General features: G+C 42.9%; 2 protein-coding genes and 1 long non-coding RNA gene across 3 annotated transcripts in view; 1 reads left to right on the top strand and 2 right to left on the bottom strand.

Annotated features, from left to right (window-relative positions):
- Positions 1 to 24,573, bottom strand: part of LOC135098949 (uncharacterized) — a 61,362-nt gene that overhangs the window by 21,936 nt on the left and 14,853 nt on the right. The window contains exon 3 of the mRNA XM_064001376.1: positions 9,764 to 9,817. Within this exon, the coding sequence (XP_063857446.1) occupies positions 9,764 to 9,817 (54 nt within the window). The remainder of the gene's footprint in view (positions 1 to 9,763; positions 9,818 to 24,573) is intronic.
- Positions 328 to 16,151, top strand: LOC135098950 (uncharacterized). The gene is made up of 3 exons (XR_010267526.1): positions 328 to 3,963; positions 4,740 to 4,876; positions 15,778 to 16,151. It is a non-coding gene; the product is annotated as an uncharacterized LOC135098950 (long non-coding RNA).
- On the bottom strand, positions 22,052 to 22,940 carry LOC135098948 (uncharacterized). The gene is made up of 2 exons (XM_064001375.1): positions 22,826 to 22,940; positions 22,052 to 22,646 (listed from the first exon to the last, which is right to left on the bottom strand). Exons 1-2 carry the CDS (start codon positions 22,863 to 22,865, stop codon positions 22,141 to 22,143), a joined length of 546 nt encoding a protein of 181 aa, XP_063857445.1. The 5' UTR covers positions 22,866 to 22,940; the 3' UTR covers positions 22,052 to 22,140.

Below are 24,573 nucleotides of genomic sequence, written 5' to 3'. Positions count from 1 at the left end.
CTCCTTCTTTCGTGTCTTCCACCGTGTCTCCCTTTCGTCCACCTTTCCACCACCACATATCCGGCCATCTCCGCACACCATAACGAATCTGACAACGGTATATCTGTGAGGAAGATTTTCTATTCACAGTAAAGTCAGAGAATCCGTGAAACTACGCGCATTGCATCCTGAATAGTTTAGTAGATACGTATTTGAGGGAAGTCTTTTTAAAATACATGTAATACTCAAGTGAATGTAGATGGACGAACCTTGAAAAATGTTTATATTTGTAAGAAATTCGATATTAAACATTGATATAAGTTTGACTATTTCAAACTTAAAGAGGACGAACTCTGGTATCACTTAGGTTAGAAAGGCGAGTACTCAGCCGCCACCAGCGCCACCTCAGCCTCACTACAACTAAATTCGGGAGTTGGAAGCAATGCGTGAAGGAAAACTTCTATAACCATGTCGTGTTGCCCGCGTCATCTCCGCCACAGGTGTCTAAAGGGATGCCACTCAATGACCGAGAGGAAGACGTAACGAAATGTAAAGGCGGCGGCTAAACTCTGCAAAAATAATGCCAGCAACTTTTCGTCACGACGCACCGCCGGAGGAGCGTCTCAGAATTAAAAAGTTTAGGTATTAAAGTTCAAAAGTGGTGACGGGCGGTAGTCCCTCGCGACTGAGAGAGAGAGAGAGAGAGAGAGAGAGAGAGAGAGAGAGAGAGAGAGAGAGAGAGAGAGAGAGAGAGAGAGAGTGTGTGTGTGTGTGTGTCTACCTGCTGTCCACTTTCCTCCTCGTTACATTTCCAGTACAACACATCCAACCCACACCCGCCCGCGAAAAAAAAACAAACTTCAAAATAAGAATCCAATGGCTGTCACGTGTCCTGTCGGCCGGAAGTGCATTACCAGTACACCTTATATTACACTCACTTTCTGCCTGTCCGTCTGTCTGTTAGGCGGAGTTTCTGGTACTCTCTCCCCCTCTCTCTCCCTTCCCCTCTATCTCTCTACTAGCTTAACTTGAAGCTCCCCAAACAAGCGAGGCAGCGCTGGGCAAAGGAACACACAGGCATCCAGCGTTACACAAGGCTGTGACAATAACATCCGCGAGCCTCGTGGGTGTACCTGAGGGAAGGGCGAGGCTCTGAGAGGCGAGGGGCGAGGAGGGACTACATGCGGATACAATTGCAAAACTTCTATTAAGGATGTGCTGGTGTAGGAGAAGGGAATCTGGTACTGTTGTGTGTACATATAAAGAATGAAGAATGAACAGTGTGTGTGTGTGTGTGTGTGTGTGTGTGTGTGTGTGTGTGTGTGTGTGTGTGTGTGGACTATGCTGGAAGGGAAAGGCCTGCCCAGGGCTGTTGTTGTGTGCGCTGCTCCCTGTAGGCGTCCCTTCAATGGCCAAGAGACTGCGGTGACCTTTCCTTGAAGAATGATTGGTGTACAGAAGGAAGTGGACGCTGGAGTGCACGTGACAGGCGGCAGCGCAGGGAAGGCTGCACAAACAGTACATAACACAATCTATTCTTCCACATAAGAGCTGTGTCAAGGTGTACTTACATGGCGTATACAAGTCGGATAATACATATCAGTAGTGTATTATTATATTAGATTAGATAAGCACCAGTAACACTTGTTATGAATGTTTCTATTCATATCTACTGTATATATACATATAGTTGCCCAATGTTCCCTCAAAGAGAGAGAGAGAGAGAGAGAGAGAGAGAGAGAGAGAGAGAGAGAGAGAGAGAGAGAGAGAGAGAGAGAGAGAGAGAGAGAGAGAGAGAGAGAGAGAGAGAGAGAGAGAGAGAGAGAGAGAGAGAGAGAGTTGAAAAGGCAAAGGTGTACATTTCAGTTAGAAAGAATGGAATGGAAATACAACCACATTTTTACAGCTCGTCACTGGGATAAAGGAATGAATGTAATAACAAGTAAATAAGTAAATAATATTACACGCTATGCTATTTTAAAAACATTTTTGGTTGAAATATTTGCCTCACCTCCTATGAAGCGGACTCACTATATTCTCTACAACATCATTTGCTTGTGACTCATTCCTCTCCAGCAACAGTACAGTAATTCTTCAGAAAGACATGCAAAATACATTGTCACTTAAGTTTTGAAACGAATGTCTCTCATTATCATTTGGTGATATTTTTTTTTTTTTCTAAGGACATTCATCAATATTAACTTTTCTATGATTTTAAAGCTTCTGTTAAATCTCCATAGATTCTAGTGATATACAGTATGATTTCGCTCATGTCGTGAAAATATTTCAATAACCGATCGATATTGACGTAACCTTGCTGCAGGAATATCTAACCTGTAGGGGTTTTAATGACGTAATCGATGCTACATTCTGACGGTAACATAATACCAGGCGACTGCTACGATTTGGGGCGATGTGTTACACTCCATCTGAGCGGCATCGTTTCGGGGCTGGACATTATTCCCTGTCGACAAGTTGTTCCGGAGTTCAAAGCATTTTTTCATGATGGACGCTGTCAGAGGTAGCACACGCCACGCACACACCGGCACACACCGTGATATACCACTGTGGCTGAGCTCACTGGTGTAGCACAACACACACACACACACATACATACACACACACACACTCACACATGGGGTACATTTACAGCTGAATAGACAGATGATACAAACGCACACAATGTAACTTTGCCTATAGTGTTGCTTTTTGTTATCATTGAGGCTGCTACTATCCACTACTACTACTACTACTACTACTACTACTACTACTACTACTACTGCTGCTACTACTGCTTAAACTGCTCCGTACGTACTAATACTCCTGCTATTACTTCCACTATTACTGGATTTAGCGGGGGTAGCGCTGCCAGGTCGCCATCTACTTCATTCTATTCACGAAGCGTCGTAAATTCTGGCGACACTTATTGGATTCCTAGGGTTGTCAGGACGTGCGGGGTTGTCACTCGTCCGTGGCGGGAAGTAATCCAATATCGAAAAGATTTGCCTTAAGGGGAAGCGTTACGAAGATGGAGTAACCCCAAGCATCTCAGATTCAGTGCTGCAGGAGGAGGAGGAAGAGGAGGAGGAGGAGGAAGAGGAAGAGGAAGAGTAGGAGGAGGAGAAGAACCATAACAACAACGATAACGAAAAGGAAAGATGACATGCGTAATAGAAGACACTCCCAAAACTGTATATAGGATTATGAATATATGAGCAGCCTACATAAGATTGAATACGATTTCTTCCACGTCTTCTGAAGTGTTACCAATATTTTACTATGACTTGAAACTCTTCCCTGCATATCCTCTTTTCAAATTTGTTGTGGTGTACAGAGGTGTCTGGATATGCGGCGGTGGGAAGGCGTAGGGAAGAGACGGTTGAAGGAAGGAGGGACGAGAGGAGGGAAGGAGAGAGGGAGGGGCGGAGGCAAGTAATATAGTTACGATGAGGTAGTGATGTTACTAAACTATACGTACATCCACTGTCCTTATAAACCCTTAAAATTATGCTATGATAACACTGTAAGTTTCATCACAAACCATCACGGCTTAAAAAAATCACATATAAGGATAAAACAATACAGGAAATGAATGATGAGGTGGCACCGTCTCACCGTCAGGGAGGTGTATCTCTCCGCCAGCAGCAAACTTGACGTCACTACTTGGCGCGCGAAGGTCCAATGTGGGACCGTTTGGTTACTGCTTGTAATTTGAAAACACAACCTGTGAGCAGCAGCCAGGGCGTGCAGCGGCGTGCAGTGCGTGGGTATGATGACTGTGTGGCCTCTGATGTGCAGGTGTGTGAGCTGCTGGACGAGAGAAGAGCAAACGAAAAGTAAACATGGGATTGCTGCCGCCTCAGGACACTAGGAGCATCGCAGGAGCGCTGAGGAAGATAATACAACTCTTGGCGCAGCGAACACAACTCTGTACTGAGGCAGGCAGTGGCTTCTCCCAACACCTCACGTGGTCATCACAACAAGGTTAGTCTTACTATGATATTAGTTTTGCCTTTGTAGCGGCGAGCCGTATGTCCACCCAGAGACCAGATCAAAGGTGTCAATGTTACTTTTTTCTTACACGCTGCAAACACACGGTAATCCTGCACTAGGGTAGCCCTTAGTGGTGAAGCAAAAGGCGATCCCTTACCATGAACACAATAGATCGTGACATACTTGTTGTGGAGGATCAATTTCCCCGCTATACACTCCCCCCCCATCTCCCTCTCCTCCGTCCCTCCCTCGCCTGTCACTCTCCATCCTCCGTCTATCCTCTCTCTCTCTCTCTCTCTCTCTCTCTCTCTCTCTCTCTCTCTCTCTCTCTCTCTCTCTCTCTCTCTCTCTCTCTCTCAGCAGCAGAAGCAAACTTATGTCAATAACAATAAGTAATATAATAATGATAATAAAGATAATAATAGTAATAATGATAATAATAATAATAATAATAATAATAATAATAATAATAATAATAATAATAATAATAATAATAGCAATAATAATATTAATAATAATAATAATAATAATAACCTTCCCTCCAAAAACTAATAATAATAATAATAATAATAATAATAATAATAATAATAGTAATAATGATAATAATAATAATAATAATAATAATAATAATAATAATAATAATAATAATAATAATAATAATAATAACCTTCCCTCCAAAAACTAATATATCCTCCAACATTTCCTCCCGTCTCTGCCTCCACATCTCCCGTCCCTGGACCCACATTCCTTCCCGCCGCTGCCCTCAGATCCCATCCCGTCACTGGCACCAAATATCTTCCCGTCCCGCGCCCTGGATCTCCCGTCGCTAGGCAAGATCTCCGATAATTAGCTGGCAGACAGGGCAGCGGGGGCTGAGGAGAGCGAGAGGGAGACAGGCGGCACGGTATGTGTGTGTGTGTGTGTGTGTGTGTGTGTGTGTGTGTGTGTGTGTGTGTGTGTGTGTGTGTGTGTGTGTGTGTTTATTTCTAGTTAGTGTGTGAAGTTCAGTGTGCAACATATTTGACAAGTATATATATATATATATATATATATATATATATATATATATATATATATATATATATATATATATATATATATATATATATATATATATATATATATATATATATATATATATATATATATATATATATATATATATATATATATATAATGTAAATATGTATATAATTTGTGTGTATATAGTTATCTAATGTATTACGTGACTTATCTATCTGTCTGTCTATCCGTGCGTGCGTGCGTGTGTGTGTGTGTGTGTGTGTGTGTGTGTGTGTGTGTGTGTGTGTGTGTGTGTGTGTGTGTGTGTCGTGCCCTCTCGCTCAGCCATTCCACCTGTCTTTACTTCACTGCAGGATACAGAAATCAAATCGTTATCAGGCAGCACACGAGCCTCAGAATTGAAGTTTTAGTGTTGCGCGGTTTCTATAGTCCACGCTACAACAGCAGCAGCAGCAGCAGTAAGAGTGTTTTATTCATTCATTCACTTCGTTCTGTATTCATTTGTTTTATTTACTTATTTTTGTAGAGTATAGGCGTGTGTTGGGTGGGGGAGCGTTCTCGTGATGGGCCAGCCGGGCAAAGCTTTGGTACACGAATTCCTGGAAAAACTAGTAATTGGTTAAATGTTTCGTGCAGGGAAAGGCGAAGTGCTGACACGGAACCCTGAGTGCTTTGACCATGGTTATTTTTTTCACTCTGCCAGAAGTGTGGGGGGCATCTTGCGGCAGGAGGAGATAATAGAGGAGGTTGTGAAGGAGTGAAGTGGAGGAGGAGGAGGACGATGACTAAAAAGGTGGTGGATAAAGAGGAGAGTCGTAACAAATAAGGTAGAGGGGCACTCGGAGGAAAAACGAGGGAGTAAAAACTAACTAAAGGAAGGTATGAAAGCTACATACCACAACCTCACTCAGCGTTAACCCCACACTAAACACACCACAACACTCCTCACAAAAAACTCCCACACACTGACACACACATACACACACACACACACACACACACACACACACACACACACACACACTGACACACACACACACACACACACACACACACACACACACACACACACACACACACACACACACACACACACACACACACACACACACACACACACATAAATGGGGAACGCCGCAAAAACTTTACTGTCGTGATACTCTTGCCCTCACACACAAACACACACACACACAGCAACTAAATAAATAAATACACAGTTAACCAAGGAACAGGTGAACTACACATTTACCTGCGGCACTTCGACTGATTGCTTTGGGCAGGTAATTCTCTCACGACACATCAGTTAGCATGGAGAGAATAACACCAAGGTTTACCATTAACTTGTCCTCACCCCTCAGCCTGTCTGCTTGTCTGCCTGTCGGTTTCCTGTTCTGCCTGTTTCCTCTAGCCATTCATAGTATCTTATTTCCACCTGCCCCCCTCCCTGCCTATCTGTCGAACTGCTAGTCTTCCTCTTTCCTCCAGCCGTGCATAAACTACCGATGCAGAAAATCAGATCCGTCAGCCTGCCCGTGTCAGCAAGTTAAACAAGTCAGTCCTGAGTCAGTGGCACAAGTTGGCTCACTAAAGTTTTCTTGGAGGCGATTTTCAGATAGTTTCACCTCGATACGTCTGAGTTGGAGGAGCGCTTTGGAACCCTGGTGGTGTGGATGAGGAGAGGGAGAGAGGGGTGACTGGGAGAGGGAAAAGGGAAGTGGGATGGGGGATAGAAAGGGAAGGCAGGGAAGGGAAGGGAGAGGAGGGGAGTCTTGCTAACGACTGCGAAAATCCGTGTGCTCGTATTGCAAGTCGTGTTGCCAAAACAAAAGTGCGATTGCATGTGTTTTTTAAATATTTATTGCGGCGTAAACCAATTCCACCAGGGAGAAAAATACGGCATGAAAACACTCCTTCCGGGCAGACGTCGACAGCCATTGCCGCGACACTCAACCATTATATTCCCTGAACGTCAACCACTAAGGCAGCTTCACTCCACCAACGATAAGTATCATACAAGTGTACGCGTGGTTACATTTTCCCCAATCTCACGGTCCTAAACCCGTATTCTCAAAGGCAATACAAGACGAAGGCATAAACATATCACATTCTTCTCCCGCACAGCTCGACTCAGCAACACAAAACAGCCGGCAGAACAATGGTAATAATCAGCTTACGTCCAAACTCCCCCACGGAAAGGAAAGACCAATTTCCAATTACTTTAGCGCATATTCGCTCCCGGATCACCTGCGGCCTTTGAGGTGTCCTCGGAACGCCAGGTGGGAGGGCCAAATTAATCTTTACGGAAAAGATGAGAACCGCTTTTGCGTCGTCACCGGCACACACCGGCTGCCCCATAGCGAGTCTCGGAAGCAAATGGAGGAGGGTGAGGGAGAAAGAGAGAGGAAGAGCGCAAAAGGGACAAAGAGAGGGACAAGAAGACTATAACGAAAACTGGCAGCACCGCAGGGAAATTAGGGCGAACAAAGGGGCATCACAGGTGTCAGGGAGTTATAATTAGAGTTCCGCGGAGACACAGGGAGCCAAAGACGAACAGAAAACGAGACACAGAAACCCAGACAGAAGAAAACGAACAGAAGGAGGAAGGGGTACACGAAATCTCCCCTAAGACAGTAATGAACAACCTACCATCACACTTATTTTCCGCCATTCATAACTTAGGAGTGTCATAACTTGTATATGAAACTCCAGCTGTGTTTTTCCCGTCCGGCACAAAAGTAACGGCATTAGAAGAAATCAAAATATAATCTAATTAAGGGACAGTCACGGGACGCCTCCGCCACCGCCACGAGGTCTGATAAAATAATGACAGGCCATTTTCAAAAGAATTTTTCCTTTCGTCCAGGGAAGTTTCCAATCAAGGGTGGAGGGAGAGAGAGAGAGAGAGAGAGAGAGAGAGAGAGAGAGAGAGAGAGAGAGAGAGAGAGAGAGAGAGAGAGAGAGAGAGAGGGGATTTAGTCTGGAGGTGGAAGCAATAATTTAATTACCACAGAGGCTGGAGAGAAGGTTTTATGAAGGAATTTTTCTCCCTCCTTTTCACTCGATAATTTCTTGCTTTTTCCTCTTCCATTTTGTCTCTCTCTCTCTCTCTCTCTCTCTCTCTCTCTCTCTCTCTCTCTCTCTCTCTCTGGTCATTTCATAGTGAAGAGGAAAAGATGTACAGTAAACATGAAACTTTAACACACACACACACACACACACACACACACACACACACACACACACACACACACACAATCATTCATACCGTAATTCCCAAAAATGAACTCTGATTTTCTTCTCAAAACCACCAAAGCGATACCGTTCAAAATCTAAACCTTTCAAGCATCCTTACTTAATTATCTCTAAGAATTAACTCAATATATCTAAGAAGCAACTGAATTTATGTATAGCCACCTTCCCGAGTACAGTTTCCAGCCATATCACACATGAAGACTACCCACCAGACCCCAGTAAGCGTCTTTCTCGTCCACCCGATATCCACTGGCCAGAGTAATACAGCAAACCAACCTGCAAAATCCCCCTTCCTTCCTTGGACACGCTCTAATTAATCTTCAAGGCGTCGGTGGGGGAGGAAGACGCAAAAGACGAGGTTGGGGTGAGTTTGTTTCCACTGGTGCGTTTCACAGAGGCAGTGTCAGTTGTCCCTCACTTCTGATCTTTCATTGATGTTACTCTGTCCGTGTCAAGAGACGCATAGTAAAGGCAGTCTGTGGAGTGAAGTGTTGCCCTCATTTTGTTGTCTTTGTTGTTGCTGTTATGTTGCTGTTTGTAGCGCAATTGTAGGTATGGAAATGGAAGTGGAAGAGGGGGGAAGTGTGTCTGTGTGGAGGGAGGAGGAGGAGGAGGAAGAGAAGGGGAGGGAGAGAGAGAGAAGTGAAAGAGCGAGAAAGAGGACAAGAACAAGAACAAGGAGAAGGAGAAAAATAAAAAAGAAGGAAGAGAAGGAGGAAAATAAAGATTAAGAAGAGGAGGAAGAAAAGCAGCAAAAGCAGAACACAGTATATGACAGCAACGGTGCATGATGTTAGAGACAAAACGATTCACTGATTAAGACCATCATAACTTATCACGAGAAGCGAATCAGGTGTTCTCGATACATACAACTACACGTGATAACATAAACCCGCCACACTGACAACAATACAAGCTTTCCTCCACTAAACCTCCTTTATAGTTGCTTCTACTGACGGAGGAACAACCTGAGCTGCATTGCCGGCCGGGAGTCAGAGTCACGGGCGGCGGCAAAGCGGTGGCCAGGGTGTGGGAATCGCCTGCTGCCAGATAATTATTGGCGGTAATTCAGGCGCCACGACCCGAAAGTTTACGTTTGCAATTATTGGTTGGTGTAATTACGCACCTCCTTCGTGCCGCCCATTCCGCCCAGTAATCTCATCTAACAAGCCTCTGCTCCTCCAGCCTGCACACTACCTGCTCCTCTCCGCCCTGCACAGGCTTCCTACTCTTCTTGTGCCTCTTCTTCACTTCCTTTCACTCCTTCCCCTTCCTCAGCTCTCAAGGATGGCTGCATACTATCTCTTGGTGGAGGAGGAGGAAGAGGACGGAAAAAAAAGGAGGATGAGGAGAACAGACGCACACTAAGAGGACACAGACGACGCCAAAGAGGTAATTAATACAAAGAATAATACAAAAAGAGAGAAGGGGGGAGGGACAGGGAGCAGATCTTAGGTAAGCCTTGATCCTTACCTCATTTCTACCTGAGCGACTTGTAATGGACACGTGGGCTTACCTGTGTGTCAGAAGGATCCTGGAGACGCCCAGGTGTGTGTCTTCTCGACGAGGTCTGAGGAGGGGAGGAGAAAAATGATGAAATTAATGCATCTAGACTCGAGACTTTGAATCTGATGAGGAGACGAGATAAAGAGGAGAAATATAATGATTATATAAGAAAATGAATGTCAGGTAAAGGATTAAAAGAATTAAAAAAAGAAGTGGTTGATGAAAGGAGTGAAAAAGTGATGAAATTAATGTATCTAAACATAATATTTGTGAATCTGATGACGATATAAAAGAAAAAAAAGGAATAAAATAATGATTACACAAAAAAAAATCAGGAAAAGGATTAAAAGAAATAAAAAAAAGAAGTGGGTAACGAAAGCAGTAGGAAAGAAGGGACTGGAAAGGAGGAGGAAAAGGAGATAACTTTTCCTTTCCTGATAATGTGTTGGTTTTATGTACACGTCACGTCACTCTGAAGGGAAAAAATAACATTGAAAGAGAGAAAGTATTTCCTGCACCTCGTCTAGAATTCAGTGTGTGTGTGTGTGTGTGTGTGTGTGTGTGTGTGTGTGTGTGTGTGTGTGTGTGCGTGTGCAAGCATGTGTTCATTTAGCCCCGTAGACGTTGAAATTACAAGCACTCATGCAGGAAAAGCCGTGGCGTTTAAGACACTTTTCCCTAAATTGACACGAAGCTCGCAGGAAGGAAATATTAAAGTGACTGTCATGCAGGTACGTCTGACATTTTGGCGTCTGGGAAGGAAACATAAAATTTAAAAAAGGAAAAATGAAGAATAAAAACGTACCTATTGTATATATACTACCACCTCCTCCCCCCCACCTCTCTCTCTCTCTCTCTCTCTCTCTCTCTGTGTGTGTGTGTGTGTGTGTGTGTGTGGGTATAGAGTCCATTTTTACAAGCGTTTTATAGAGACAGAAAGCACGTAATAAACTTTTCACTGTCGACTCAACGTTCCCTTTTCACTGTACTTTCGTCCTCGCCTCGTTCGTTATGCTCCATCCACGGCCCTTGCCTTCACTTCCCTCCTCGACGCTCTAAACCTTCCTCTCACACGTTCAATTTTCTCTCTCTCCTGTCCAAAAGAATAATAAAAACACTTTACGAGGATTGCATAACATATACGTGCTTTTTTTTTTCTCTCTCTCTCTTGCTACTGTTGCCCTCTCCCTCTCTTTCTCTCTTTCCTTTTGTACCCTCTGGCCTCCTCCTCTTCTTCTTTATCCTCCGTGTCCTCCTGCCCCAATAAAGCCGCTTACTTGTGTGACGGGGCACCTCATACAGATAGTGAGTCCCAGAAGCAGACAGTATCATGGTAGCAACCGGACAAGTCTCATTTCGAATTGGATTTTACGTCGCTTCTGTAATTCAGCCGCGTCTGTGTGGCGGTGCACCGAAGTTGAGCGCGGGGCAACAAAAGTACGAGGAGGGAGAGAGAGAGAGAGAGAGAGAGAGAGAGAGAGAGAGAGAGAGAGAGAGAGAGAGAGAGAGAGATTCCACCCTCTCTCACACGCCAGGCCTTTCCACTCTCCCCACCCCGCCGCTCACTGCAGGCCCGTCAGGTGTCACGTGTTGCGGGCCGCCAGTGTATTAGTCAGGAGTCGGTAATGTCACGGCCACTGGTTCTTCTTGAGTGTTGGCATCTTGATTAGTGAAGCGTCATTGGTGTCATTGCCTGAGTGTAGCTGTGGTGCATGTGTTCGCCCTTCGTCTGTTGGAATTTGAAGGGTTTTTACTGTTTCTTGTTTTGTTTTGTTTTGTTAATTTGTGTTTGTTCTTATTTAGGTATCCTTCTATTTATCTGACTTCTATATCTATTCTATTTATTTATCTATTATGAGTTATCTACTCGTTTACACAATTTTATTTTTTATTCAGGATTGTGTGATTAGTTCATGTGACTTAACTATTTGTCTATTCAAGTGACTTCTCTATCTACACATATGTACTTATTTCATTCACTCATCTACTTCGTATACTACTATAAATGACAACTATCAATATTTTCAACACATCCATATTCTTATAAAAAAATATATATACACAACTTCATCATGTCCCCTCCCCCCCTTAAAACAAAAATCTTATTCTTACAGTTTCTTTTATCGAGCTTCGCAGGATCGAGCAAATTGTTGTTTCTGTTCGTGGATTTGGTGAAGCGGTAAGACATTTCATAAGATTCTGAAGTATATTTCTTCTTCGATTTATTGACAAAACTCAGGGTCATGCATGAATCTCGAGACGTCTGGTATACAATGTGCTTCTTGTCAGGAATCAGAGGAGGAAGATGAGAAAGAAGAAGAAAGAGGAAGGAAAAATAAGACAAGAAAAGAAAAAAAGAAAAATAGAAAAAGAAGTGAAGGACGAGGAGAAGGAAGAAAAGAGGGAGTAGAAATAAGAGGAAAATACAAAGGAGGAAAAAGAAAAGAAAACAAAAACAAAAACAAAATTGAAAAGAAGCAGAAAAGAAAGAAAACAAATAGAAAAAGAAAAGTAGGAGGAGGACAAAAAGGAAAAAAAGAGGGAGGAGAAACAGAAGAAGGAGGACAGTATCAACGAAGAACGAATCTTGTAAATCAACACCTGCTCACCACAAACATCTAATTCCCGCACCGGGCAGCAAAGAAAACGCAACCTGGGGAAGTTCTGTCGAAATGTCCAAGCAAACCATTAAACATTCCACGAGTGCCACCAGTGGACAAGGTGACATGTGAGCTGAGATTAACACACTTCTTATGCTGCAGTCAGTGTCGGCCATGCACATTGAAGGGGTAAGGGGTGGTGGGTGGGGGGGACAGTGCAGGCTGAGTAAGAGTAAAGATCAGTTCAGTACTACATCATAATACACTATTATTAAGCTCCTATTTTTACTCCCTGCTCTTCTCCTTCTCTTTTGTACATCAGTAAAGGTCAATTGAATACTACATATAGTTCAGTATTATTAAGTTTCTATTTCTATTCCCTCTTGTCTTTTTCCTCGTCCTCTTCTTAATTATACTTTTTTTTTCTCTTTTTTTCTTTTAATTTTCTTTGTCTTTGTTTTTCTTTCCATCTATCAGGGAACTCTTTTTTTTTCTTTTTATCGTGACAGACTATGCCAGTCAGTACTTCCATAATTGTAATCTTGGTTGTATGAATCGGTGGAAAAAACAAAACAAAATTACTTTACGTTGCTTAGCATATCAGAAAAAAAACTGAGTGAATTCCACCTTTGTGTATATTTCATCCACTCATGTAATTCTACCCATATCTATAATTCCACATTCCTGCTATAAACTCAATTCTGTATTCCAGCAACATGAATAATTCTAACCATACATATTTTATCCAAACTCACACTGAATACACGTACACAATAACAACACCAGCTTAATTTCAGCACTTAATAATTTAAACATTTACTGCGGTATACAACAATTCAGTGCACAGAAAGCACTGCCTAAAATAATTTCAAACATCTACGAGAAAAAAATAAATAAAAGAATAGCCCTTCCAATATTTAGCCAGTAAAGTATTTAGACGTGGCTGCAGAACAAAAGATACATCCCGGAGTGGTTACTTAAAGAATGACGTGTCTTGTAGCGGTGAAAGTTAATACAGAAGACGTGAAAGTTAATACAGAAAAATGTGAATGTGATCTGCTGAAATACACAAGGACGCAAACTTCTCCGCTATCCTGAAGGCACGCTGTAGGACACTCGTTGTCGCGGCAAAATATATCACGCGAGAAATTACAAGCAGGACTGGACTTGAAGAGGACAAGCTGCGGTATCGCTTAATAACGGAATCAACCTAAGCAGGATAATGCGATGAAACTTTTAATATCGCTCAGTCCAAGTTTGGGAAGCAGCGTGAAGAAGTTTCGGGGAGAATGATTTAATTATCAGATGACGGCTTGATGCTGGCAGACATCCATCCGTAAATACTAAGAGGAACAGAAAAATAGATAAAAAAAAGACTGGTCCATATAAAAGCCAGGCTATATGTCACACGTCAATTACTAGGGTGCAGGTAATTATGTGAGAAAAAAATAGCGATTTTTATATATTTTTGTTCGGTATTGTTGAGTACAAGAGAATCAGTATCCTTTCGATTTTCTCCTTTGCATTCTTCACCAGAGACATAACTAGTGGGATGAAGATAAGGGGTTGACACAAGAAAAAACACCACTAGGATGCTTCAGTATAAAAATATATATACGTACACTGATACATGAATTAGTTAATGATAAACTCTCCTCTACTGAATAAAAAAAAACGTGTGTGCGCGTGTGTGTGTGTGTGTGTGTGTGTGTTTGTGTGTGTATTCGAAAGCGACTAGCTAGTATTTGTATGGAAGCTTATATTACATCCTGAACATTTCGTGCTAATCATCGTTATCACACCAAATGAAGCGTTAGGAAGGCATAATCACGTTTCACGCTTCGCCAATGATGAAACACCTCAACTTCCGGTAGTATTGTTCCTAACAATTGTAATATGACGCAGACACCACCACCAATCCCTGCACCACAATTGACTCTCACACCAACACGTAAATAAAATCACCTCTGTGCACTGATTTGTATCACTGCCCTCACACTGGACACGGATGGTCAGCTTGGCGGTTTCTTTGTCTGCACTGAGAGGTTTTCAAGGAGTTTGGCTTTAGCTAATAATATACTTCACTGTGTTATCAAGGTGGCAGTGCCGAGAACGAGGACTGGGAAAGTATACCGTAATATTCCGTTCCGTGGTTGCTGTAAAATGTCAGATGAATAGTGTATCAGATGAATAGTGTATGTCATGTGGAAAGTTATACAATTGTAGCATAAAAAAAAAAAAAAAAAAAAAACAGAGCAATGGAGTAATGACAGAGTTCACGACGCATATAGATTCTGTCACTCATGCTACTACTTTGATTTATATTTAGTCACTGTCTTCTCAGTAATCAAGCTAATGTTATATATATAGGAAGACGTAGTATTCCATAGATTTCAAGATATCTCACATTGTTATCTTGTCTCTACTGTTTATCTGTCTGTTAATCTTTCTGTCCCTGTTCGCTTCTCTCTCTCTCTCTCTCTCTCTGGGATGGTGAATGGTATCTACTTACGTAAAAACTCCCGCGCGCGTCACCCTGAGCGTGTCACCTTTCACCTTCCTTGCGGGCGACACGTGCGGCAAGGTGCAGGTGTACTAATGACGGCGGAAACTATTTTGCGTCACTTTTTGGGGAACAAGGCTTTTCACTTCGCTGGCGTTGCTTTAGGATGTTCATATTTCATAATTTTATAGAAAGAGTTTTGTTAATATTTTTACAACCTCCTTTTTTCTGTCTCCTGTTCCGGTTGACGTAAGTTCATTACTCTTACCTGCGTTTTGATCTGTGTGTTGCCGTAACGAGCTCCACGAGATTGCTAGGTGTGATGTTATTGTTTCGTTATTCCGTGACTAGCCATTTGCGTCATGCCAGCCACTTGTTCTTCGCTTGTTTTCATACGCGCACGTTCTGTTCTTTACTTTTTTTCGAACCTTTTTTTTCTAGTGTTCTCATGGTCATTTTGTAACTGTTGGTACTGTTCTCTTCGATTACTGCTATTGACAACGTTGGGAACTTTCTTGATCTTATATATATATATATATATATATATATATATATATATATATATATATATATATATATATATATATATATATATATATATATATATATATATATATATATATATATATATATATATATATATATATATATATATATTATTTACATTAATTTCTTTTCTAGTTCTCTAGTATATTGTGTTCTTTCTCTTCCCCTTTCTAGCCTCTCTTTCTCTTACTCCTCCACGTGTTCTTCTATAAACAACATGTGAATTTGTCTGCCCCTAATATATTAAAATTTTGTTTCGCTAGTATCTTGCATTCTTCCTTTTCTTTTTTCTTGGTCTCCCTCCTCCTTCTCCTCCTCCTCTTTCTTCTCTTTCCAGCAATTCCACGTCAAATGGAGATGATCCTCTTCAAACAGGAGTACAAAACTGATCTGGCACCAACAAGCAATAGAGTAGCATCCCCACGTGCGCCGGACACTTCACCGCCACCCAGCTGTCCCGGCCCGCCAACACACCACAACAGCCTTCCCTGCGACAGCCTCCAAATTGCCCCCGGGAAGCAAAAGGAGGAAACGTCCAGAGAGTGTATTTATTTTACGGTAGGTTCATAAAATCGGATTAAACAGTAACATGGATGTCTCTTTCACCTCCCGCTGTTGCCTTGCCTCTTCTGCTTCTATTTTTATCTTCTTCGTCTGCTTCTTTCTCTTCGTCGTTTTCGTCCTCCTCCTCCTCTTCCTCTTCTCCATCTTTTCTTTGTTTCCTTCACCTCCTGCTGCTGCTGTTTCTCTCCTCTCCCCCCCCTATCTCTCTCTCTCTCTCTCTCTCTCTCTCTCTCTCTCTCTCTCTCTCTCTCTCTCTCTCTCTCTCTCTCTCTCTCTCTCTCTCTCTCTCTCCCTCGTTTTTTTTATGTTCCTTCCTTCCTCCTCCTCCTCCTCCTCCTCCTCCTCCTTCTCCTCCTCCTCCTCCTCCTCCTCCTCCTCCTTTTCTTCTTCCTCCTTCTTCTCCTCCTTCTCCTCCTCCTCTTCTTCTTCTTCTTCTTTTCCTTTTTCTTCTTCTTCTTCTCTAACACCGTCAACGTTTCTTCTTCCTCTCATATTTTTGTTCTCTCCTCCTCCTCCTCCTCCTCCTCCTTCGGTTTTCATTTTCTTACGACCAGTGTTGTCATATCGCTTCCCACACTCAAAATGCCTTTAATTTCCACCTTTCTCCTCCACGCCTCCTTCCTCCCTCCTCCAGTGTCTCTCCTTCTCCACTCCAAGCCACACTCCTGCTTCTCCTCCCCTCTTCCTCCAATTTATCTTAAGAAGCCCTCAAGTAAAACATCTCTTATTATTATTATTGAGATTGCATTTATATTTTATACCTCTCCTCTATAAGTCTTAATTTATTTGAGTGAATGGTACAGTTTTCAAAGGTTTCTTTCTGATGTGGTAAACTGTTGAACTTGTGCATATTTATATTTCATGCCTCTCTAAGTCTTTATTCATGTGAGTGAACGGTTAGGTTAATGACTTTTTATTTATTTATTTTTATTTATTTATTTTTTTTTTTTTTCGCAGGGATCCTTCATAATAAATTTTCTCAACTGTAGTAAATTATCGAACTTGCATTTACATTTTATACATCTCACAGTCTTAACATAAGTGAGTGAATGATTAAGTTACACAACGGACTCCCTTTTTCCTACCTAGAGTCGTTCACAATTACTGGTCTGCCTCTTACACTTTTCTCACCGGTAACAATTCCACCTCCCGCGTCTCTAGTCTGGCTGTGATTGATCATGACGCTAAACTCCCGCATGGCCACCAGCGCTCGGAAGACAACGTCCCTTGAAGGTAACTGCTCAGGCATAAATTAATGGCTAAGCACGCACATATACATAATTTGTCATTTTATTCAGCTGCGCAAGTCTAGGTCCTCAGAAATCCTCTAAATCTTGCCTGCAGACATTTCTCATCACTCTGCTGCGTGTGGGAAAGGAGAGAGGATCTGAGGAAGGCAGGAAGATAGGAAGGAAAGGAATGGTGCACGAGAAGGAAAGGTAGCAGAAAGAAATGGAGGAAAATGAGAAGGAAAGAACATATGATTGAACTGGAGGGAGAGAAATGGTGCCTGAAAAAAAAAAAAAAAAAGGTATTGAGAAGAAAAGGGAGAAGAATAGTAAGAAGGGACATATAGTGCGATTAAAGGATAAATCTAGTAGGGATAGAAGGAATCAATGAATGAAAAAAAAAGTACGAAGGAACAGTAAAATGAAGAGAGACATGAATTAAAGAGAAGGAAAGTAAAAATGAAAGAGATGGTTATAGAAAGGATGAGGGGAAGGGAAGAAGAAAAAAGAAGTAGGATTGGAAGAAAGGAAATAAGGCGTTAATGAAAGAAGAAAGACTAATATATATATATATATATATATATATATATATATATATATATATATATATATATATATATATATATATATATATATATATATATATATATACACAAAAAGATGAAAGGAAAATAAAGAATGAAGAAAAAGAAGGAAGAGAAAAAAAAGAAGAGTAAAGAAAAGGTACGACAGTGAATACCTGCATGAATGTAGGAAGGAAGAAAGGTGTGAAACAAAGAAAGGAACTAAAAAAAAAAACAAGGTAAAGGAAGGGAGAATATTTATATCCTCAATCCTTACCTTCCTCTTTCCATCTCCACCTCCATCACCTCCTCCTGCTCTCTCTTCACACCTCTTAAGCACTCAGTTGATTCTCACGTTTACCTTTCATCCCTTTGTTCTCGCCAGGCTTCCTCCTTGCACCTGCTTCACTCCCCATGCCAAAGCTCCAGCCCCTTACCCGCGCCTCGCTCCTTGCCAGCTCTCGTACAAACACGAGTATCAGTTTACGTATAGTCTCTCAGAGTGTAAATTTGACATGTTTTCACGATATCAAGGGAAGGAAAATCGGTCTTTTCTGTTATGGGAAAAAGAGGGTATAAGGATTTTCTATTCTAAATCGTATTTTAAAAAAAAAATTTTATTTAATGCGTGGCATTCTTTCCCTTCCATTCTCTCAGTTCACCAGTTCGTCGCAGCCTTCACGGTCGCAGCGCAGGGTAGAGGAACAGTTTCGTTTGTAGTATTACGTGTGTGTGTGTGTGTGTGTGTGTGTGTGTGTGTGTGTGTGTGTGTGTGTGTGTGTCCACCATCCAATGCACCTGATCATGTTTGTCCGCGGCAGAATGTCTCTGTGTGTGTGGCCTGCGTCAGTCTGTTTGTGATTGTAATTGGGACACTGAAGGTACAACGATGTTTAACATGTAAACTTTGCCTTCGTCCAATACTACAATCCAAAAGTGGTGGGGTCGTTCGATTTTCGAGGGAGTGGTTTACGCTACACCACTGGCACATAAAGGGGAGGCTTCCGAGCACGCGGCGCTTAATGACAGCAGTACGACAAACTCAAATAGGGAAATGTAAAAGGAGGTCATTGCTCATCTTTCCTTTCTGTTTTGTGTGGGAGAACGAAAATTGCCTGTCTTCGTCTGGCCTTGGTAATGTGATGTGTGCTTATACTGCTTACGCTACAGCGACATTTTACGGTATTGCTGCTTTATTTATGATGTGCTGTTTGAAAACGTTGCTTCTATTCAGTTCATTCTTCCCCTCGTTCTTGTTCTTGTTACTTTCTTAATCTTGTTATTCTTTTCTTGTTCTTGTTCTTCTTCTGCTACTACTGCTGTTGATTTTTTGTGCTTTCAACATTTTTTTTAAGCCATTTTCCATTTACTATCCATACACGTCTCAGACACCGTTTTCTTGAAATATTCAGCTGCTTTGTTCTTGTAGGGGCTCTTCATCACATGCAGAACAGGGATATTCACTTATATTTAGAAGGACAGCACTAGTACACATAAGAACCTTGGCCTTTCTTTACGTCTGAATCATGCATACCTGTCCACTGGCTCGTACTTGATGTTGAGTGGCGACTTTTAGCATATCACTCACTCCGATAACCAGCGCCTCCACATGCATGTCAAATTAGACGCAGAATAAGAGGAAACTTCACTCTTCATTCTGAAACAAAAAAGTTGAACCAAAAGAAAGAGAGAAAAGATAATAAAAAGACTCAGTTTGTCTCGTTCAGGCTGCTTTCCTCATCATGTCTGCATTCTCTTCATCTTTGCAAGGCTTTTTTTTTTTCTTATTTTGTCGCGCGTCGTCTTAACTTTCTAACTACTTAACTTCGTAACGGCGTGTGTTGCTTTTCTTTCCTCCCACGACCCACTCATTCAGCAGCACCGGCTCGGGACGCCGCCATGCCGGACAGTGAGGCGGCAAACACGGAGCTTCATTTTCATAGCGTGTTAGCGGCATAACAACTTGGGGAAAAAGTGACGCTTGGTGAAAAAAAAAAAAAAATCCATGAAGTATTTTAATAGAATCTGTAGTGAAAAAAGGAACAGCGACGCATCATACAACCAAACTGATATTAGAGTACACGAATGCTTTTCCTGCCTGTGCTTCTCTCATCTCCCTCTCCCCTCCAAGAGAAAACATGAAAAAAAATAAATAAAATAAATAAATAAGATGCCACTCATAATACAGCGAATGACCATCGTACCTTCCTTTCCCCTACTGGAGATAAAAAGAGAAAAGACACCCCGCCATAATATTATATAAAGGAAAGGAATAAACTTCACCAGAGAAAATTAAGACATATCTATACCTAAAACGTACCTAGCAAAATGTGTGCAAGGATGAATTTTTTTTTTTTTTTTTTTTACCTTTTCATCTTTTTTTTTTTTAATCCAATTCCACTAACTTTTAAACACAATTCTAGGGAACACAAAGTTTACACAAGTTTGCTGACCTTGATGACGACCAGACGTGAGCAGCCGCACCTGTTTCCTCCTGTTCTGACCTCGAGACAGTTAATTAAAGGTGTTGCGAGAACGTACAGGTTATTTGAGTTCACTCCTACATTGCAAAGAACGAGGTGAAAGATAACAAGATAACCTAACCGTGCATTTTTTTTTTTTCATTTACGTAAACAATAACGAGATTTATTGTTTTCTTTGATTACCAACTGGCAGAGGAGGAGGAGGAGGAGGAGGGAGCAAGATCGGAATGAAGAAGACAATACCAGAGAGCGAGAGAGAGAGAGAGAGAGAGAGAGAGAGAGAGAGAGAGAGAGAGAGAGAGAGAGAGAGAGAGAGAGAGAGAGAGAGAGTCGGAGGATGTTACTGTGTTTAATTAAGAACCGATATATGTGGCCGTTTAAGAGAGTTGGCAGGAGGACTGAGGGAATAAAGCGAGAAGACTTGTGGGTAAAGAAAGTAGTTGGGAAATTGCCATGGGGGTCGCCCCCCTAAAAAGGCTTGCCACTGAGGTCCCCATTGCATGGGGACCTCAGTGGCAAGCCTTTTTAGGGGGGCTCGACCCCCATGGCAATTACCCGGAGTGGCAATCCATTTCAGGATGGAGACCCTGACTGTAAATAGAGTGTTGGGGGATGGGAGAGGGAGGGAGGGGGGGGGGGAGGGAGGGGGGGGGAGGGGGGGGGAGGGGGATCCCACCCCCACCCCAGGAGCGACTCTGATGGCATGCCATATTGTGAGTGTGGGGCTGATCAAGTTGCAATGGGGAAACCTGACAGCAATTTTCCGTAGACTTCAGTGGCAGTCCATGTCAGGATGGAGACCCAGGCTTGGGAAAGGGAGGATGGCGATTCACGACGGCAACACCAAGGGGTGGGGGGGGGAGGGAGGGGGGAGGGACGGTGACGGCGACACTGACGGAGAGGTGGGGGGCGTGCGTCCTTATCCTTCGGCGACGATGGAATGACTAAATGAATCAATGATGGTGGGTGGAAAATAATTGAGTGAAAGGAGGGGGGAGGGTGTGGACTGGCGGCCAGACGTGGAAGTCGCCACACACACGCGTGGCTAGGGGACTGTGACGGCAATGCCGTGTAGGTCGCCCTTTCACGTCCCCCCCCCCACCCCCAACCCACCCACCCAGGGGCGACTCTGACGGCAAGCCATATTGCGATGGTGATCCTGATAGCAATTTTCCATAGATCCATGCTTGGGAAGGGGGGGGTGATTCACGACGGCAAACACCAAGGGGGGGGGAGGGAGGGGGGGAGGGACGGTGACGGCGACACTGACGGAGAGGTGAGGGGGCGTGCGTCCTTATGCTTCGGCGACGATGGAATGACTAATGAATCAATGATGGTGGGCGGAAAATAATTGAGTGAAAAGGGGGTGGAGGGGGGGAGGAGAGGTGATGGGGGGGCTGGCGGGCAGACGTGGCAGCCGCCCGCCACACACGCGTGATTAGGGGGACTCTGACGGCGCCTGCCATAGAAGTCGCCCTTTCCCTTTCATTCACGGAATCCTGGAGGGTGGGATGACCGAGTGTTGCCATCACGCGTTCCCTCCGACATCTCAATACATCCCCTATGGTCAAGGTCGTCGCGACTGCCGCACGAGATCCCGTTACCTGTCCATCCTTTTTACCTGGAGAAAGCGTCTGTGACGGCCAGGGCGGAGCGGCGGCCTCTTCCACTTTCACCGACCACCAGCGGCATGGCTGACGTAATACTTATGTCGGATGGCGGTCTTATTACTATCATTATTATTATTATTATTATTATTATTATTATTATTATTATTACTATTATTATTATTATTATTATTATTATTATTAGAAAGGTTATGCAGAGTCGATGGAACATTTTATTTTTATTAGGACAAATACAGCTCATTGCTTATTAGGGCAAATACATCTCTTTCATTCAAAACATTTGCGAATTGAAGGCGAAGAGATCATCGTCATCGCTGTCAATGACGGGCGTAGTTTTAATAACTCTAGGAACCAGCTTCTTACGAGGGGCGGCTGGAGCAACGGGGAGTTTTGGTGTGCTGTCGTCCTCTGGCGTGTTAGGGGGAATATTTTTTTTTTTTCTGTTTTCCTGCGACTTCTTCTTCACCTCCTGACCCTCTTTGCCGCCTACTGTCGACTCATCTGACCGTTGCGGCTGTGCTTCGGTCGGAGGTGGCATCAGCGACTCCTGAGGTGGCGGAATCGACTGCGATGCCGGCTGCTGCTGTTGCGACTCCTGTCCTGATGGAGCGTCAGGAGGTGGGCTGGCCGGCAGTGGCGACATGTCGTCATCACTAAAGATCAATTTCTTCTTTGCAGGTTCTGACATTTTCTCCACATTGACATCCTCATGGTCAGCACGGCTTCGCTTACCCCCAGCATCGCCCAGATAGATATCAAAGCGGAAAGAGATGCGTTCTGTAACAGACAAAAAAAAAAAAAAAAAAAAAAAAAAAAAAAAAAAAAAACGATGAGAACAATGGAAAAGTTTTTATTTCCCCTCCCACTCTCCCTCTTCTTATTCATTGGCAAAGAACGTTAATGTAATTTACAATGGTGAAGATGTCAGATGCCGTGCAAGGTAATGGCGTACTCACCCGCAGTTCTCAAGATGAAATGTTTGTTAGCTTGCTCCATTCTTGGAGATGAGGCTTCGACGTCCGACTGGGTTGAGAGGTGATGGCGAAGTGACGCTTATCCGTCAGCAATTACTCCATATTGACCCCCTTTCCCACCCCCACCCCACCCCCCAATCTACCTTATTACCGCTTTACAGATGTTACGACATCTCGCCCGGCTGCCGGCTGGGCAAAACGTAGGCATGCAATGCGGCATATTACGAAATATTACGTATGCCATACGAGTAATTTTTTTGTCATTATATAGATATTGATGCTTTTTGAAGGTGGCGTGAATAATGCACATTGCACGTTTTAATGTATGCCAACTCAGTAGAAGGCAAAAGAACATGCAATAAATGCCACACACGAGGGAATTCAACCCCTGAAGTCGATAATTTAATGTGCTAATTTTCATATGTGGACAAGTTTGCATAAAATGATGTAAGACAGCGGAATTGTATTTGGGATGCAAGTTATAGCTATCGTAATAGCCTATGGTCTGACTTTGAAAATTAAGATAAACAGTAATCCAGTGGCCCATGGTCTTTGAGTCACTCAATGTATTTAGAATGAAAACGCATGGCTTCACCTGTTTTCTGGCAAGATTTATCAGATCTGTCACATGGCGATGATCGTGACAGCCTAAAAAATAAACTCGATCGCCCAAGATGCCTGCTAGACCGGCCTGTATTTCACGTGCATTCATGACGGCTTATGCGCGGACAATGCAGCGAACGTGACGATAATGATCAATTTCTATGACGCCAGTAGTGTCGGCGAAAAACATTATGACGCGGTTGTGATTACGTCCCTTGGCAAACGACAGATTAATTCTTAGATTTCCTGATTTATCCAGAGGGATGGCATTGTGCACGTCCTCCGTCACAAAGTTAAAGAAACATACTGTCCGACCTTTATTAAATGCATCAAATGTTAGGGAATTACGCGTGTCCAATCCTAGTGACTCAAGGGTCGTGTAAAACAATTTTGACGCGTGATGCGGGAAAGAGCTGCGAACGTTATAAATGGTCGCCCCGTTCACGGTGATATGTACATGTGACAGATCGGCGTGTTGAAAATATAAACCATTCTTATCAATTACGCCTTGTAAGCTGTCCATATCAACTATTGCCATGGTCAAATTTTGAGGTATGATTTGCGCGAAAGGTAATTCGGCAATCAAAGACGTTTGATTGGCGGCTAACACATACGTTTTATTGAGCGTTCTATTAAAAGTGTATTGCATTGGATTTCGAGTCAAGGAGTTATTTAACGATTCTAAGGCGGGCGGATGTGGCGTGACGCGGTCAACCCATAACTTAGCCATCTCGAGCTTAAATTTGAAACTGCTGGCATCTTGGTGTGAATTAAGAATCCATGTTTTGTTAGCCAATTCTAATCGAATTCTCACATCAACAGAGTCAAGCAGATAAGCGTCCAGACTTGATATATCCGAAAACAAAGGCGCAGTCATCGAAATGCCGTGCGTTTTACAATCTTTCATCATTTGTTTCTCGTCTTTATTCCCTCCCGTGAAATAGTCTTCATCAAATTTATTGATTATGCCTTTTGATCCATCATAATCGCGGTGGTAGAAGGCGACGCGACCGATAGAGTCAATTTTATCCTGAGGGATTGTTGTAATCATTTTAATGAAGGCGTGATAGTTGAACAAAGAGGATGACTCCACAAGCTGTTCGTTAAAATAACAAGCGCATGACTTA

Source organism: Scylla paramamosain, unplaced genomic scaffold, assembly GCF_035594125.1.
Source record: "Scylla paramamosain isolate STU-SP2022 unplaced genomic scaffold, ASM3559412v1 Contig94, whole genome shotgun sequence".
NCBI classification, from domain to species: domain Eukaryota; kingdom Metazoa; phylum Arthropoda; class Malacostraca; order Decapoda; family Portunidae; genus Scylla; species Scylla paramamosain.
This window is presented reverse-complemented; position numbering and strand designations above follow the sequence as displayed.

Excerpts from the sequence above, each read along its gene's own strand:
- LOC135098948 (XM_064001375.1), bottom strand. The coding sequence starts at position 22,865 with ATGGAGCAAGCTAACAAACATTTCATCTTGAGAACTGCGG. Across the intron at positions 22,647-22,825 it reads TTTCATCTTGAGAACTGCGG|AACGCATCTCTTTCCGCTTT; the intron begins GTGAGTACGCCA and ends TGTCTGTTACAG.